Source organism: Marmota monax, unplaced genomic scaffold (genome assembly GCF_021218885.2).
Source record: "Marmota monax isolate L192 unplaced genomic scaffold, Marmota_monax_Labrador192_F-V1.1 WCK01_AAM20220418_F8-fsc00051, whole genome shotgun sequence".
Lineage (NCBI taxonomy): Eukaryota > Metazoa > Chordata > Mammalia > Rodentia > Sciuridae > Marmota > Marmota monax.
Window position 1 is genome coordinate 13,307,909 of NW_026695202.1, and position 18,243 is coordinate 13,326,151.

Here is an 18,243-nt window from a genome sequence, read left to right on the forward strand (position 1 = left end):
TTGGCAAGTATACTACATAAGTGATGTCATGTCCTTTTGACTTTATACTTTTAAGCTCTGTGTCATATTAATTGTGTGGTATATGGGGATGCTAGAGGCCACTAGTCATGGAGCTTGGGGGTCCCAAAATGAGCTGTATCTACAAACTCATTGGGAAATCTTCTCACACAGATCTTCTTTGGAGCCATGTGTGCAGTGGGCTGTCTCAGAGAATTGAAGATAGATTCCAAGAGTCCTCAAAATTTAAGGAATGGAAAGGGAAAAGAAGAGAATGGAAGATAAGGGAATGAGTAATATGCAAAAAAAAAAAAAAAAGATTGAAAAAGGACCAAGTGAAAGGGAGGAGGAGAATCAAGTTAGTTTATTATCTGAAAGCCAAGGGGGGAGAAATTTTCAAAAAATATGGGCTGATCAGCAACTTCAGAGATGTTTGGTAAAATGAAGACTAAGAAGTGTGCACTGCATGTGGAAATAGATTTCAGTGAAATGCTGAGGAAGGGAGACGGTGGAAGAGCCACATTACAGAAGAGGAGTGAGAACAGGTTTTACAATTACTGTAATGATGCAGGATAAAGAGAGAGGGGCTGAGGACTTCACAAACCATACCCAGCTGCATGCTCCCTGGTGGTACAGAGGGCAGACAAGATCTGGAGCCTGAAATCAGATTACAAGGTGCCTGGCAGATGGAGGAAGTACATTGTGGGAGATTCAGGGTCAGGGGACACTTGGAAGTCTAGTCCTTGTATGTTGGAGGTGTTTGGGGAATTCAGGAAAATAGTTTACTGAGTGTTGAAATCACGCTTAATTTGGGCCTCAGAGTACTGAGAAGAGCCTCTTTTTAGAATTATGTGCTAACAGTCAGGCAACTCAACTCCTGTTTGTGTTCTCATTAAGATCTGCTTCTTGGCCTGCAAAGCTAGGTGCAGAGTCTCAGCAGTTGTATAGCCACTTAGAAAGAATTTAAGCAACTTCTACGAACTTGGCCCAGTGTCTGGAACTGCTCTGGGTCTGATTAAGTTATGGCTTAAGTATTGGAAACTACCATCCCCTTCCTCCCATCCTGAGTTGGGGCTTGTGAGATAGACTCCTTTGAGACCCTTGGAGTTAACGACTAATCATGTTTTGTGATCTAATTCTGTGACCAGGAGGATGCCCTTCCCCTCTGCAGAGTTGATGTGTCAGGGCTCACTCTCTCTCTTTTTTTTTTCTTTTCTTTCTCTCTCTCTTCCTTCCTTTCTTTTTCTTTTTCTTTCTTTTTTTTTGGTACTGGGGTTTGAACCCAGGGGTGCTTTACCACTAAGCCACATCCTCAGCCATTTCTACTTAAAAAATTTGTTTTTGTAGTTGTAGATTGACAGCATGCCTTTATTTTATTTGTTTCATTTTTATGGGATGCTAAGGAATGTTCTACACTGAGCTATAGCCCCTGGCTGTACTTTTTAAAATTTTGAGGCAGGGTCTTGCTAAGTTGCTTAAGGCCTAGCTAAGTTACTGAGGCTAGGTTTGAATCCACCTGCCTCAGCCTTCTGAGCCACTGGAATTACAGGTGTGTGCCACCACACCCAGTATGTAAGGGGTGTTTGATTCATGTATTTCACATATATTTATATTTTAGTTGTAGATGGACACAATACCTTTATTTTTTTACATGGTGCCGAAGATTGAACCTAGTGCCTCATGCATGCAAGGCAAGAGCTCAACCACTGAGCTACAACCCCAGCCCTCAAATATTTTTTTAAAAAACCTAGATGAGACAATTGGGAACATGACAGTTAACAAGGCACACATAGTTCCAGCCTTTATTAAACTTATAGTCTGGTGAGAGTCATATTAAAATAGGCAAACATATAAGTGAATAAAATAATTACTTGTTGAAGGAAATACTATAAAAGACATATTAAGATATTGAAAAGGAAGGTTATTTAGATAAAGAGGTTAACTCTATATTGAATTGGTTAGGATAAATGCTGCTGGCTGCTGAAAAAGATAAACCCCAAGTTAACAATGCTCAGACTGTAGATATTATGGCTTATAGAAAGGCTAATCAGCAGGGGCAAGAGAGGGCACTGTTCCATATAGTCATTTGGATACCTAGGTTAATAGGATTTCTGCCATCTTCGACATTTGCTGTCCATGGCTTCTTAGGGGCAGCCAGCAGAGAGGGAAAGAGAGTTAAGATTTTACCTGGGAACTTTTCATGGGCCAGGCCTGGAACTTGTGTACATTACTTCTGGTCACATGCCTTAGCCCAGAACTCAATGTGGGAAACTGATAATGGATCCCAAAGATATATCCATATCGTAATCCTTCAGAACCTGTGAACTTAATTGTAAAAACAATGTATGTAGATGTAATTAGTTTAAGGATCATGAAATGACAAGATCATCCTGGATTATTTTAGCAGCCCACAAATGCAGTCACAAGTGCTCTTCTAAGATATATAGAGGGGACAGACAGAAGTGCTTTTTTCTCTGCCACACTGCTGGTACATTCGTCTTTAATGGATATGTCTGGTCATCTTAATAAATCTTCATGTGAAAGTTTTTTTCTCAATCTCTACTATGATAGGTAGAGACCTTGAATAATCATAGAAAAATGAGACACAATCTATCTCAAAGCATATAGTTCAGGATAGTGTCATATATATTTTTTATCTCATATCCCAGGAGTCTTGTGGGACATACATGTGAAATGGTGTTTAATGCTGTTGATTATTCAGTTGATTGCTGCTATGTATCTGACTTACAAAAATTAAAAGAGTTCCTATTTTACCATATTTGTCTTCACAGCTGCCCGGGGAACTCCACTTCGAATTATGAATTACTGGATCTCCACTCCAGGAATTTATGTTATTACTGGAGAGGGAAACATGTGCACTCAACAGACACCTTGTCAAGGTGAGATATGGTGGAAAGGTTTTCCTGTTAAAGGCTCACAGACCTATTCAGTGAAGCCTTATCCCAGCTCTACTGCAGGAGAGCAGCAGAGGTTCAGGGGCTGGGAAAATGGTTGAATCTGTGACTGTTTCCAGACTGAAACCTAGTGGCAAGTCAGCTGATGACTGAGCTTGCATTTCAGACTTAATTTTTTATTAGAGCATTATAATTATACATAGTATTTGGGTTCATTTTGAAAAAAAATCATACGTGCAAGGAATTTGATTTTAATCTCCATCTCCCCTATCTTTTCTCCCCTTTTCCTTCCCCTTATTCTCCTCCCTCCATTCTAGTGTACTTCCTTTCATTCCTTTATTTATTTATTTTTTAAAATATTTTTTTTAGTTGTAGTTGGACACAATACTTTTATTTTATTCATTTTTTTATGTGGTGCTGAGGATCAAACCCAGTGCCTCACACATGCTAGGTGAACGCTCTACCGTCGAGCCACAACCCCAGCCACTATTTATTTATAATATTTTTTTTAGTTGTAGATGGACACAGTACTTTTATTTATTTTTATGTGGTGCTGAGGATCGAACCCAGTGCTTCACACATGCTAAGCAAGCACTCTTTCATTGAGCTACAATCTCAGCCCTATTTATTTATTTTTGATTGGTACTTTCAACATATTCCGTATATAAAGATGGAATTTTCAGGCTTGATGGCTGTGGGCTCAGGAGGTTAAGGCAGGAGGATTGAGAGTTAAAAGCCAGTCTCAGCAATTTAGTGAGACCCTAAGCAACTTAACACCCTGTTTCTAAATAAAGTATATATATTTTAAAAAAAAGGGCTGGGGATATAACTCAGTGGTTAAGCACCCCTGGGTTCAATCCCCAGTATATAAAAAAGAAGATGGAATCACCTTTGGTACATTTATATATGTATATAAATGATTTTGTTAAGTTCATTTCTTCCTTCCTTCCTCCTTCTCCTTCTATTCCACTCATCCTCCCTCTATCTTCCTTCTACCACTATAACCTTTCTCCCCTTATTTTGCTTTAGCTTCTACATATGAGAGAGAACATTTGACCCTTGATTTCTGAGCCTGGCTTATTTCACTTAGCATGATTTTCTCCATTTTCATCCATTTACCAACAAATGCCATGATCTCATTCTTCTTTATGATTGAATAAAACTTCATTGTGTATATATACCACATTTTATTGATACATTCATCTATTGACAGGCATCTGAGTTGTTTCCATAATTTGGCTATTGTGAATTGTGCTGCTACAAACATTGTAATGGCTGTATCACTCTAATATGCTAATTTTAGTTCTTTCAGGTAAACACTGAAGAGAAGGCTAGTTGGGTCATAAAGTGGTTCCATCCACAGTTTTTAAAAATTTATTCATTTTTAAAATTTTTTTTACTTGTTGATGGATATTTATTTATTTATATGTGGTGCTGAGAATCAAGTCCATTGCCTCACACATGCTAGGTGAGAGCTCTACCACTGAGCCACAACTGCAGCCCCCGGATCCATAGTTTTTTGAGGAATCTCCACACTGCTTTCCATAGTGGTATAATTTGCAGTCCTTCCAGTAATGTATGAGTGCATCTTTATTCCCACATCCTCGCTAGCATTTATTATTGTTTGTTTCTTTTTTTTTTTTAATATTGTTTGTTTCTTGATCATTGCCATTGTTGACTGGAGTAAGATGAAATCTTATGGTAGTTTTGATCTTATATCCTGTTACTTAGCCAGATTCATTTGTCAGCTCTAAAAGTCTTCTGGTGGAAGTTTTTCAATCTTCTACATATAGGACTACGTCATTAGCAAACAGTGATAGTTTGACTTCTTCTTTTCGATAGTTGAGTCATAGGATGGTTCTATCCCTAGTGTTTTGAGGAGTCTCCATACTGATTTCCAGAGTGGTTGTATTAGTCTGCTGTCCCACCAGCAATGTACAAGTGTACCTTTTCCCCACAACCTTGCCAGCATTTGTTATTGTTTGTATTCATGATCATTGCCATTCTTGACTAGAGTAAGAAGAAGTTTTGCTATAATTTTGATTTGCATTTTCCTGATTTCTAGAAATGTTTATTCATATATTTTCATGTTTTTTCATATATTGCTAGAGATATTTTTTCATATGATTTTTTCATGTATTTGTGGCCATTTGTGTTTCTTCTTTTGAGAAGTTTCTGTTTAATTCCTTTGCTCAGATATTGATTGGGTTATTTGGGGGTTTTTTTGGTGTAAGTTTTTTGAGTTCTTTATGTTTTCTAGATAATAAACCCCTATCAGCAGGTAGTTGGCCAAGATTTTTTCCCATCCTGTAGGCTCTGTCTTCATGTTCTTAATTGGTTCCTTTTCTGTGTAGAAGATTTTTAGTTCTATGGCATCTCACTTATTAATTCTTTGTTTTATTTCTTGAGCTTTAGGGGTTTTGTTAAGGAAGTTAATGTCAGCATCTATATGATGAGATGTTGACCCTGTGTTTTCTTCTAGCATTTTCAAGGTATCTGGTCTAATTCTTAAGTCTTTGATTCATTTTTATTTGAGTTTTTGTGCAGGGCAAGAGATAGGGGTCTAGTTTTATTTTTCTAAATATAGCTATCTAGTTTCCCAGAACCATTTTTTAAAAAAGGCTATCTCTTCTCTAAAATACATTTTTGGCACCATTGCCAAGTATAAAATGGCTGTGAGTATGTAGATTTGTCTCTATGTCTTCTATTCTGTTCCCTTGGTCTTCTTCATGGCTATAGCCAATACCATGCTGTTTTTGTTACTACAGCTCTGTAGTATAATTCAGATCAGGTATTGTGGTGTCTCCTGCTTTGCTTTTCTTGTGTGTATTGCTTTGGCTATTCTAGGTCTATAATTCTTCCAAATGAATTTAGGAATTGTTTTTTCTTTATTCCAGAGGTGCAAGGATGATTTAATATATGCAAATCAATAAATCTAATTCATCACATTAATAGAATTAAGGACAGAAATTACTTAGTCATCTCAGTAGATGCAAGAGAAGGCCCTTGACAAAATTCATCAACTATTCATGATAAAAAACATTGAAGAAACTAGGGATAAGAGGAACCTATCTCAACATTAAAAGCTATATATGTCAAACCCAAAGCCAACCTCATAGTAAAAGGAGAGAAATCGAAAGCATTTTCTTTAAAATCTGGGTCAAGCAAGGATGTCCATTCTCACAACTCCTGTTTAATATAGTGCTAGAAATTTTAGCCAGAACAATTAGGCAAGAGAAGGGATAAAAATAGGAAAGGAAGAAATCAAATGTTCACTGTTTGCAGATGATATGATCCTATACCTAGAATATCCAAACAACTCCACCAAAAGACTGCTGGAGCTAATAAACAAATTTGGCAAAGTAGCAGGTTACAAAATCAACATACAAAATCAATAGCATTCCTATATATCGAGAATAAATCTGCTAAGAAAAAAATCAGGAAAACAATTCCATTCACGATAGCTTTGAAAAAAATAAAATTCCAAGGAATAAATCTAAACAAGGAGGTGAAAGACCTCGAAAAGTATAGAACATTGAAGAAAGCAATTGAAGAGGACCCCAGGAGATGGAAAGAGCTCCCACATTCTTGGATGGGCAGAATTAATATTGTCAAAATGATCATGCTACCAAAAGCAATATACGGATTCAAGGCAATCCCCATTAAATAACCAAGGGCATTCTTCATAGAACTAGAAAAACCATTCCTAAAATTCATTTAGGAAAATAAAAGACCCAGAATAGGTGTATTAGGGTTCTCTAGAGGAACAGAATCAATAGGAAGTATAATTATAAAAAGGGAATTTATTAGATTGACTTATATGACTAGAAGCTGGATAGTCCACAGTGGCCGTCTACAGGCTGGAGATCTGGAGGAACTAGTAGCTGCACAATCCAAGATGCTAAAGCCTCAGAACAAGAGGGATCAAAGCTGCTACCCCAGTCCCAGACCTAACGCTCTGGTAACTCCCTGGAGAATCACTGGCATTGTTCCCTTTGGAAGAGTGAAGGAGTGAGAGTCTGATATCCTCAGGTGATTGCAGTAGCAATCAGGAACCCGTTAAAGAAGAATCAAGTTTGCATCTACTGCTGCTTTCTTGTTCTTTCAACTTTATTCTACCCAAACTGTGGAAACAGTGCTGCCCACACTTAGGGAGGGTCTCCACTTCTGTTTGCTATCCCACATGTCAATCATTACTAGACACACCCTCATTGACACACCCAGAAACCTCTTAGTCTTTGGCATCTCTTAATCCAATCAAATCGGCAATTCAAAACAACCATTGCAATAGCCAAAGTCATTTTAAGCCAAAAAACAATGCTTAAGGCACCACAGTACCTGACTTCAAATTATACTGCAGATCTATAGTAACAAAAACTGCATGATACTGACATAAAAATAGACACATAGACCAATGATACAGAAAAGAAGACACAGACAAACCACACAGATACAGTCATCTGATTCTTGACAAAGGTGCCAAAAACATATATTGAAGAAAAGACAGGCTTTTAGACAAATGGTGCTGGGACAACTGGTTATCCATATGTAGAAGGATGAAACTATACCTTTATCTATTACCCTGCACAACAATCAACTCAAAATGGATCAAAGACCTCAGAATTACACGAGAAACTGTGCAGCTCCTAGAAGAAAATGTAGGGTCAATATTTTAGATTTTAGGTACAGGTAATGACTTTGTCTATAGAATCCTAAAGCTCAGGAGGGAATGAGAATTAAAACTACACTGAGGGCTCGGAATGTGGCTCAAGCGGTAGCGCGCTCCCCTGGCATGCGTGCGGCCCAGTTTCGATCCTCAGCACCACATACAAACAAAGATGTTGTATCCGCCGAAAACTAAAAAATAAATATTAAAAAAAACTACACTGAGATTTTATCTCACACCAGTCAGAATGACAGTCATCAGTATTACAAAGAATAATAAATGCTGTAGGGGATGTGGAGAAAAAGGAACACTTTCACACTGATGATGGGACTGTAAATTAGTACAACTGCTATGAAAATTAGTAGAAGCTCCTCAAAATACTAGGCATGGAATCACTCCATGGTATGTACCTACAAATCCCATCAGTATGTACCAACAATTTCTATCACTATGTACAACTATAATACACCAAAAAGTGGGGGTGGGGTGGGGATAATTGCTTATAATTCTGTAAGAATGTCATTGGTATTCTGATGGGGATTTCATTGAATGCGTATATTGTTTTTGGTAGTCTGGTCATTTTGACAATATTAATTCCACCTATCCAAGAACATGGAAGGTTCAGAAGAACCTTTTGAGGTCCTCTTCAATTTCTTTCTTCACTGTTCTGTGATTTTCATTGTACCCCTTGATTAAATTAATTTCCAAGGTTTTGTGTTTTTTTTTTTTTGGAGGTTATTATGAATGGAATTGTTTTCTTGATTTCTTCCTCCGCTGAATTACTGTTGGAGTATAAGAAAGCTATATATTTATGAGGTTTGGTCTTGTATTCTCCTATTTTGCTGAACTCACTTATTAGCTCTAGAAGTCTTCTGGTGGCGTTTCTTGGGTCTTCTAGATGTAGGGTCATGTCATTGGCAGAGAGAGTTTGACATCTTTTCTAATTTGTATCTGTTTGATTTCCTTTTGTTGTCTGATCATACTGGCTAATGTTTCAAGAACTACATTGAATAAAATTGGTGAGAGTAGACATTCTTGTCTTGTTCCTAATTTTAGAGGAAATGTTTTTAGTTTTTCTCCATCAGTATGCTGTTGGCTTTGGGTTTGTCATAAGTAGCCTTTACGATGTTGAAGTAAGTTCCATAGATCCCTAGTTTCTCCAGTGTTCTTAACATGAATGGGTGATGGATTTCATCAAAGGCCTTTTCTGTATCTGTTGAGATAATTATATGATTCTTATTCTTAATTCTATTTATGTGGTGAATTACATTTATTGATTTGTGTTTGTTGAACCAACCTTGCATCTTGGGATAAAACCTACTTGATCATGGTGTATTATCTATCATCTTAATATTTAAAAAAATTTTTTTAGTTGTCAGTGGGCCTTTAATTAATTAATTAATTAATTAATTTATATGTGGTGCTGAGAGTTGAACCCAGTGCCTCACACATACTAGAAGAGTGCTCTATGACTGAGCTGTGACACCAGCCTCTTAATATGTTTTTGACTGCAGTTTGCTAATGTTTTATAAGAATTTTTGCATTTATGTTCATCAGGGATATTAGTGTAGTTTTCTTTATTTTTTTAGTTGTCAATTGAGTCTCAGCAAGACTCAAACTCAGTGCCCCACACATGCTAGGCAAGTGCTCTACCACTGAGCCACAACCCCAGCCCTTGGTCTGTAGTTTTCTTTCCTTGATGTGTCTTTGTCTGGTTTTTGTATCTGGGTTATACTAGCTTTATAGAATGTTTTTGGACATGTTCCCTCCCTTTCAATATCATGGAATAATTTGAGAAAGACTGGTGTTACTTCTTCTATAAAGGTCTATTAGAATTCAGCTAAGATTCCATGCGGTCCTGGGTTTTTCCCTTTTGGAAAGCTTTTAATTGATGTTTTAATGTCATTATTTGATATTGATCTGTTTAGGTTTTCTAGATCTTCCTGATTTAATTTGGACAGGTTATAGGTGTCTAGAAATTTGTCAATGTCTTCTAGGTTTTTCAGTTTATGGTAGTATAAATTTTCAAAATAAATTCTGGTAATTCTGTGGATTTCAGAAGGTTCTGTGGTGATATCTCCTTTTTTATCTCTGATCATATTTATTTGGTCACATTCTTTCTTTTGTTAGTTTGGCTAAGGGTTCATCAGTCTTATCTTTTCAAAGAACCAATTCTTTGCATTGATACTGTGTATTGTTTTCTTATTCTTTCAATTTCAATTGATTTCAGCTCTGATCTTAATTATTTATTTACTGGTTTTGGAGTTAGTTTGTTCTTCTTTTTCTAAGACCTTGAGGTAGGGCATAGCTTATTTATTTGGCATTTATTTTTTAAATGGAAGCACTCAGTGCTATTAATTTTTCTCTTAGAATTGCTTTCATACTGTCCTAGAAATTTTGATACATTGTATTTCTGTTCTCATTTGTTTTTAAGAATTTCTTGATTTATATTCTCATTTTTTATTTTTTAAATTTTATTTTAAAAATATTTTTTAGTTGTAGATGGACACAATACCTTTATTTATTTATCGTTATGTGGTGCTGAGCCAGGTCTTACCCATGCTAGGCAAGCACTCTACCACTGAGCCACAACCCCAGCACCTATATTCTCTTTATTTTTTGATCCATTCTTTATTTAAGAGAGTCTTGTTCAATTTCCATATGTTTGTATGGTTTCTCAGGCTGGTCAGAGTTGCTGGGATTACAGTCATGCATCACTGGGCCCAGCTCTACTTCATTCATATATATATATCTATATCTCCAAAGTTTTCCATATGTATATGTGTGTGTGTGTGTGTGTGTGTTCACAGTGCTATAAATTCAGTGCTATCAATTCCTCTTTCAGCATTAATTTCACTGCATCCCACAAATTTTGATAGGCTGTATTTTCATTTTTGTTTAGTTTGATCCAATGGGGGAAAAGAAGGCATTCTTAATTTCTCTTTTACTGTTTCTTATTTCTGGCATTTTCATTTGATTCTAAGAATTTCCATCTCCCTATATGTTAGTTTTTTATCATGTTATAATTTGGATCTGGAATGTCACCCAAAGGCTCATGTATTAAAGGCTTGGTCCCCAGCTGTTGGCAGTATTGAGAGGTGGTGGAACTTTAGGAGGTGAGACCTAGCTGGAAGAAGTAGGTCACTGGGGGTATGTCCTTGAAGGGTATACCTTGTCCTTGCCCACCCCCTCTTCTTCCAGGCTGCCATGAGGTGAGCAGCTGTGTTTCATGTTGTGCTCTCTGCTATGATGTTTTGCCTTGCTAAAGGCCCAAGAGCAATGGGGTCAAATGACTATGGATTGAAACCTCTGAAACTGTGAGCCAAAATAAATCTTTGCTTCTTTAAGCTAAAATTTTCATGTATTTGGTCACAGCAACAGAAAGTTAATATGTTACTGTAATATAATACCTGAGATAATTAACTTAAAAAAATAAAAGAATTTTTTTGGACTCATGGTTTAGGAGGTCCAGTCCATGATAATTACCTTACTGTTTTGGACCTGTGGCAAGGCAGCACATCATCATGACAGTGTGTGGCAGAGCAAAACCTCAGAGGCAGAGAGAAAGAGGAAGAGATGAGAGTCCTGTAGTCTCCTTCTGACTACCCCTCAATGACCAAGGTCTTCCCATAAGGCTCCTTCTCCTGAAGATTCACAATACCTCCTAATAGTGCTACCCTGGGAACCAAACCTTTAACACATGGACCTTTGAGGGATATTCAAGATCCAAATGATAGCACCCTGCATACACTACAATCTGTTCTTATGTGATATCTGTTTTTTCCTTTGGAGTTCTTTCTAGATTATTCATAATTATTTTAATTTCCCAATATGATAGTTCCAAACTCTGCATCACATCTGAGAATAGTTTTTATTCTTTCTTTGGCTCATTAGGCTGTTTTTTTCTTGCCTTTTATTAAGGGTTGTGTTTTTTTGTTGAAAAGTTGGACATGATCTGTTAAGTTATAGTAACTAAGGTATTTAGGCTTTTAATGTGAGTTTTTAAAAATCAGTCTGGCTAGGAGTTAAACAGTGTTTAGTGTTTGCTCTGGTTGTAATATCAAAGGCTTAAGTTCCTCTTAGTTTCCTCTCCAACCCCGTTCCATGCCTTCTGTTGTCTTTAGTTTTCTGTAAGAACTCCATCTTAAAGTGTGTTGCATTTCTCTCTCCATTGTTATCAAATAGGAAAAAAGTCCAGTTACTGGCTTCTCTGGGTAAGGTGATCTCTACTGTGATTTTCTGTATTCACTTTTCTCTCCATGTTTAGGGGTGCTAAGTTGCCTTGTGACCTCAGTTCTTTGATGGATGTAGGAAAAGTCGTTGATTTTCAGTTGAGAATGAAAACACTAGCTTCTAAGCTTGTAACATCTCTCAGGCTGGACATTTTAAATGGGTGATGACCTTACGCATGTTCACATGAGAGGCAAGTTCAAAAGGGCTTTTCACTAGACACACTTCATTTAGGCATCAATCTATTTGAAGTTACTTGCTTTAACACTAAGTTTGTCACTGAAATTGTTGGTTGAGTCATTATTACAATACTTGAAAGATTTATTTTAAAAAGATTTTATAAGACCAAATACATTAGTTGAGAAGAGCTGAATTCATAATGAAGAATGAATGAAATGCTATTTATTTGTTATCTACTATATATTTGTCATCTACTATAGAATCAGTTAGCTTAAATATATGTATGAATTACACCAAAATAACTTTATAGTTGTTCATTCACCTTGGCCCATTTAAGTCACTTTGGGGAATGTGGCCCAAGGAAATGAAGCTCCTGTTTATTATAATAGTAATTGGAAATTTGGATACAACATGCTTTCTTTTTTTTTTAATTTTATTTTTAGTTGTAGATGGACACAATACCTTTATTTTACTTATTTATTTATTTTTTTATGTGGTGCTGAGGATCGAACCCAGTGCCTCACGCATGCTAGGCAAGTGCTCTACCACTGAGCCCCAGCCCCAGCCCCGGAAACAGCAGGCTTTATAACAACAGGGAAATTAAGTAGCATCAATCCATATAACAAATTATCATCCTGCTTTCAATGTATGAAGTAAATTAATGATATAAAGAATTTTAAATAATATTAACAAAAAAGTAAAAATTACATATCAATATGATCATGATTGTATAAAAATTTTCACCAAGATTCTATGAAGAAATACATCAAACTAGTATTTTTTTTTTTTTTTTTTAGTTGTAGTTGGACACAATAAAAAAAATTTATTTTTTTGCGCTGGGGATGTGGCTCAAGCGGTAGCGTGCTCGCCTGGCATGCGTGCGGCCCTGGGTCTATCCTCAGCACCACATACAAACAAATGTTGTGTCTGCCGAAAACTAAAAAATAAATATTAAAATTCTCTCTTCTCTCGCTCTCTCTCTCTCTCTCTCTCTCTCTCTTTTAAAAAAAAAAAATTATTTTTATGTGGTGCTGAGGATTGAACCCAGGGCCTGGCAAATGCTAGGCAAGCGCTCTACCACCGAGCCACAACCCCAGCCCTAGTATTTGTTTTTTGATAATGAAATTATAGATGACTTTCTTCTTTATTCACTTTTTACCCTCTATAGTCCAAATAAATTTTCCTCACTGAGCATGTAGTACCTTATTCATAATCAAAACAAACTTTATTAAATAAAATATGTATCTGTGCACAACTATAAATAATGTACCAATTTAACTATAGGATTGTTTTTATGTTCTTTTGCGTCTCTCCACAATAGGAAATGATAAAGCTTTTAGCTGGTATGGCTGAAGGAAAAATGTTTTAGCATTATTCTACCTGAATTCTCTTCTTCTGTTAGTTTGCCTCAGTGTTTTCTGTTTTTGTTTTGATGTTCTTTCCTCTCATTTATTCTTTGTCCCCAGAATAACTGAATTGTTTTTTCTCTCTTTGTCATTCCCAGTTTTGGTTTATGGAGGCCCCCAGTCAGGGTATGGAGCCCCTCCTGCAGGATATGGAGCCCCCTCTGCAGGATATGGAGCCCCTCCTATGGCATATGGAGCCATTCCTGTAGGATATGGAGCTCCCCCTCCAGGATATGGAGCCCCCCCTCCAGGATATGGAGCCCTCCCTCCAGGATATGGAGCCCTCCCTCCAGGATATGGAGCCCCCCCTCCAGGATATGGAGTCCCACCTCCTGGATATGGAGTCCCACCTCCTGGATATGAAGACCCATCTTCGAGAAGTTCAAGACCTGTAGTCCCCCCTTCTAGATCCCCAGCTCCACATGCTGGATCTGGAGTCCAGAATCCCAAAACTGTAACAGCACAGACTCCTGGACATGAAGCTGCTTCTCCCTCTACCTCAGCTTCTGCGGCCTATTCTCTCACTTCTAAAATGTAAACCTTGACTACTTATCAAGCAAAGCAGCACCCTAACATTGAAGTCAAAATAAGGGAGAGGATGCAGGTATACTGATAACAGGCCTATACTCCTTGAAAGGGCAATCATAAGGTAAGGCTAGGCTTTATTTCTATGCCTATATTTTATATTTTTAAACTAACTACTTAATTGTTATTATTATTGCAGTTCTGGGCATTGAATCTAGGACCTCGTACATCTTGCACATGCTAGGTAAGCGCTCTATCACTGAGCTATATATCTGCTCCCCCAACCCTCCTAGATTTTAGAAGCAGACTCATCTTTTGGTTATCTGGGCTAAAGGAGCATTACAGAGCTATTTTCCCAATATTGCCAATAATTTGGTTGACTTTGGGCTGCATTTTTAACATTTTGTATAAGAGTTTGGAAAAGCTTCCTGCTTTTCTCCTCATCCCTCTTCAAGAAACATTTATTATGCTTTCTTTATAGGCACTGAGACATGTGCTAAGAATATCATGATGAACACAGTTATTTTCCACATTATTCTGTACATTAATGAAAGGATGGAATAACCTAAATTTCCAGTAATAAGAGAGAATTTTATACATTATGATATATTTATACAATGAAGTATTATGCAGCTGTTGAAAATGATGTGTGGAGGTAGAGAAAGGAGCTTTTGAGAAGACCAAAAAGAAAAGGAAAGAGTGTCAAACTTGACTATGTCAAAATTTAAAACTTATGTGTAATAAAAGTTAAAAGATAGACAGCAGGGGCTGGGGCTGGGGCTGGGGCTTAGCAGTAGTGCACTTGCCTGGCATGAGTGAGACACTGGGTTAGATTCTCAGCACCACACATAAATAAATAAAACAAAGGTCTATCAACAACTAAAAAAAATATTTAAAAAAAAGACAGCATGTGGGGAGCCACTCTGAATGACTCACGCCTTCCATCCTGAAGCCAGAGGCTTTGACCACTACATTTTGTAGTGATCTGGGCATTGTCCTGGTTCAGGAAGTTGAGGGCGTGTCTTCAGATGTAGGCGACTCCCCTTGGGTTGAATTATACTCGTCCCTTTTAACCCTGCCCTTTCTGGCCTTTTTTGGATGGAACTTTCTAAGAACAAGAGTCTCCCCACCCCAATAAAAGCCCACTTCCAACCATGCTCTCTTTCTCTCTTGCCAGCCTCTCGTGACTTTCTCTTGCTCTCCAATTTGGGGAGCCTGAGGCTGAGAGAGGAGAAACATCCTAAAGCTTGTTTAAAGGTAAAGTGTCTGTCTGTGTTTTATTTGGTGTCCCTGGAAATTCATACGAGCTTAAGTTCAGCTACCCGCGAGGGTCGGGGGCAGCAACAGCAGACTTGGAGAAAACCATTTCCAGCATATAGATTAATGAACAAATGATTTATAGTCAGAATATATGAAGAACCACAAATCAACCCCAAAGGGAAAAAATGGACAAAAAGATGAATTGCCAATTAAGGCAATAATGTGACTGAAAAATATTTCCAAAGATACTCGACTAGTGTTAGCAAAATGCAACCTGAAATAAGAAATCATTTTAATCTCCAAAGATTTATAGATATTGAGTGACTCCGAACAGGAAGAGGACGAAAAAAAATAACTGTCAGCCACACCGAGTCAAACTGGACCCGCTGCTACCATGAACAGCAAAGGTCAGTATCCAATGCAGCCAGCCTACCCAGTGCAGCCTCCTGGGAATTGGTACACCCTCAGACCTTACATCTTCCTCAGGCTCCTTCCTGTGCTGATGCTCCACCTGCTCACTCAGAGCTCTGTCTTCCGGGCTTTGTGCACCCAGGGGCCACCACATTCCCTACCATGTCAGCTGCATCCCTGGCACCTCTCTGTATCTTCCCATGGCCCAGTCCGTGGCTGTTGGGCCTTTAGGTTCCACAGTCCCTATGGCTTATTATCCATTGCAGCTGTCTGGAGTTGCTAAACCTTAAAGCTCTTTCTAACAGTGAAGAGAAGTTAAAGCTCTTCTTCCCATTCCAGAGAAAAAGAACTTCAATTCCAATTTACAGAGAATGGGAGACCTTCTTGAAAAAGATATATGATGGACTGGGATTGTGGCTCAGTGGTAGAGCACTCTCATGTGGGAGGCACTGGGTTCAATCCTCAGCACCATAAAACAATAAATAAATAAAAGTATTGTGTCCATCTACAAGTAAAAAAATATTTTTAAAAAGAATACATATGGTAATATGGAAAGTAGCTGCTGCTATCACTCTGAAAGTATTGTCACAGAGTCATGGGTCTAGGCGGCTGGAATGTCAATAGCATGGAGACTGCCACTTTGCCTAGGTAACTGGACAGAGGAGAAGGGAAAACATAGCTATAACCCTTTCTCAAAGCTCCAAACAGGGAATCCAGACCATGCTACATATTGAACACAGGCCACAGATCTGACTCTTTCTCCAAAGTTTTTACAGGAAATTGATGATATATTTTTCTTATAAAAATGTTTCTTCTTACTTCCAAACCACTGTACATGGGCAAAAATGACAAAAGAGGAAGAAAGGAGAGAATCTTTGAACTAGAGCAGGAATAAGGTTCCCCATGTTCAACTTTTCAGTGTCTGCTGGAATGTGACGGTGAGTTGGGAACAGGGTGTGACCTCTTTTATACCTTAATAGTTCTCTAAATAACTGATATTTTGCAAACATATAGGGACTTGAAATCTAAAAAGGTAAAAATTCAACTTTACTCCTCTTCCTTCCAGTAGATTTGAGGTAAGGTCCGATTATCTAGAAAGTGTAGCAGGCCTGAGTCTCCTGAGAGTGGGAGACTTTACTTTCATGTTCTCTTCTGCTAAAGGTGCCTGTTCACCTGGTCCACCAAGCTGCTATTTTTCCACCAAGCTGGCTATTTGGGACCAAGCAGAACCAAGTTTGGTTCCACATGGTGCTGTGTGGCATACCTACTGTTAGCTCTCACTGCCTGGTACAATTATTTCCAAAAGATTGAGTCAGATTCTTTCTATAAGAGGTATTTTTTATGAGAAGTGCTTTGTGTCCTGTGTATTCAAAGGGACTGTTCTGTTTAGAACAAACTCAGTGAGAATTTAGCTGGGCCTGCTACAGTCTCAAAGTACTCATTGGGTCCTTATGACACCCACTGATATTTTGGGTACTTTCTTTCTTTCTTTTTTTTTATACATTTACTTTATTTATTTATTTTTATGTGGTGCTGAGGATTGAGTCCAGTGCCTTACATATGCTAGGCAAGCGCTCTACCACTGAGCCACAACTCCAGCCCCTGGGTACTTTATTTTTGTGCTTGTGGATTCCACTCTTCTTCCTAACTCTTCCCTGGCTGTGATACAGAAACTGCTCTATTGTCTACTCTGTCTCCTCATTTTGTATTAGAAATACAGAGATGGAAAGAAGGCATTTTAGTCCTAGAGTGGACCCAAAACATGAACCCCCAAATACTCCTTTCGTGAGTGCATGCCCACCACCAGCCTGTTAACCAGAACTTTTCTTTCTCAACAATGAGGAATCAGGGAAAATGTATAGCTGGTGTGATTTTTTTCAATCCGTAGAACACTAGGTGAAGAAAGAAATATTTCATGTCTGTTTTCCTTAAATTTAATTCTGTTACCAGGACCCCTCCCATCATCTACCTAGTTGGTGGGTTCCTCACAAATTCCAAGATTATGCAAAAGTATCCAGATTTTATGTGGTGTCAAGTTGCTGAGAAGGCGCTGCCAGTCATCACAATACTTCTGAAACAGCACTGTCTAGTCTGACAGTCCCATCAAGAGAGTGTGGCATTTTCCTTGTTACCCCAGAATCTTGGGTGGAGTTGTAACCTAAGATTATGAATAGTTGTAACTCTATGCACCATGTTGCCCCTGAGGACTGTGGAGCAGGAGCCCAACGCCTACTCCTTGAGAGACTCATAATTCCTTCCCCCACCTCCCAGATTTTCATTTCCCTGCTATCCTCTTTGCATCCCCTCTACTTTTTGAGCATTGGTCTTAATCCTAATCTCAGGATTTGAGTTTCCACAAAAGCTAATATCCCTTTTCTTCACATTTGGTTTGATTTTCCTTGTCTGGTGCCTGGCTGCTTGCTTGAAAATCTTGTATGGGAGGATTCAAGATGGCGGATTAGAGGAAAGATGCTTTCCTAGTTTCTCCATGGCTCGGGATTCAAGAAGCAAGAGTACTGCTTCTCAGTGAGGTGGGTAAAAGAGGGATTTTACTAAAATTCAATATCGGACAGTCAGAGTGTCTTAGAGACTCAGAAATTTGGGTGCATTGAAGAGCTAAAATGGTTAATGGCAGCAGCAGCTGTAGCAGCGC

At 38.1% G+C, this 18,243-nt stretch overlaps 1 protein-coding gene across 5 annotated transcripts in view; it reads left to right on the forward strand.

Moving 5' to 3' along the window:
• The window catches only part of Wbp2nl (WBP2 N-terminal like), an 88,858-nt gene that overhangs the window by 23,255 nt on the left and 47,360 nt on the right, over nt 1-18,243 (forward strand). Inside the window, exons 5-10 of one of the 5 annotated variants that reach the window (XM_058574334.1) lie at nt 2,790-2,897; nt 13,493-14,163; nt 15,097-15,176; nt 15,485-15,586; nt 16,446-16,528; nt 18,041-18,121. In XM_058574334.1, the coding sequence (XP_058430317.1) occupies nt 2,790-2,897; nt 13,493-13,932 (548 nt within the window). In that variant the 3' untranslated portion in view covers nt 13,933-14,163; nt 15,097-15,176; nt 15,485-15,586; nt 16,446-16,528; nt 18,041-18,121. Of the gene's footprint in view, nt 1-2,789; nt 2,898-13,492; nt 14,164-15,096; nt 15,177-15,484; nt 18,122-18,243 lie in introns of all 5 variants that reach the window. The other 4 variants (XM_058574333.1, XM_058574332.1, XM_058574331.1 and 1 more) reach the window with 4 other exon arrangements.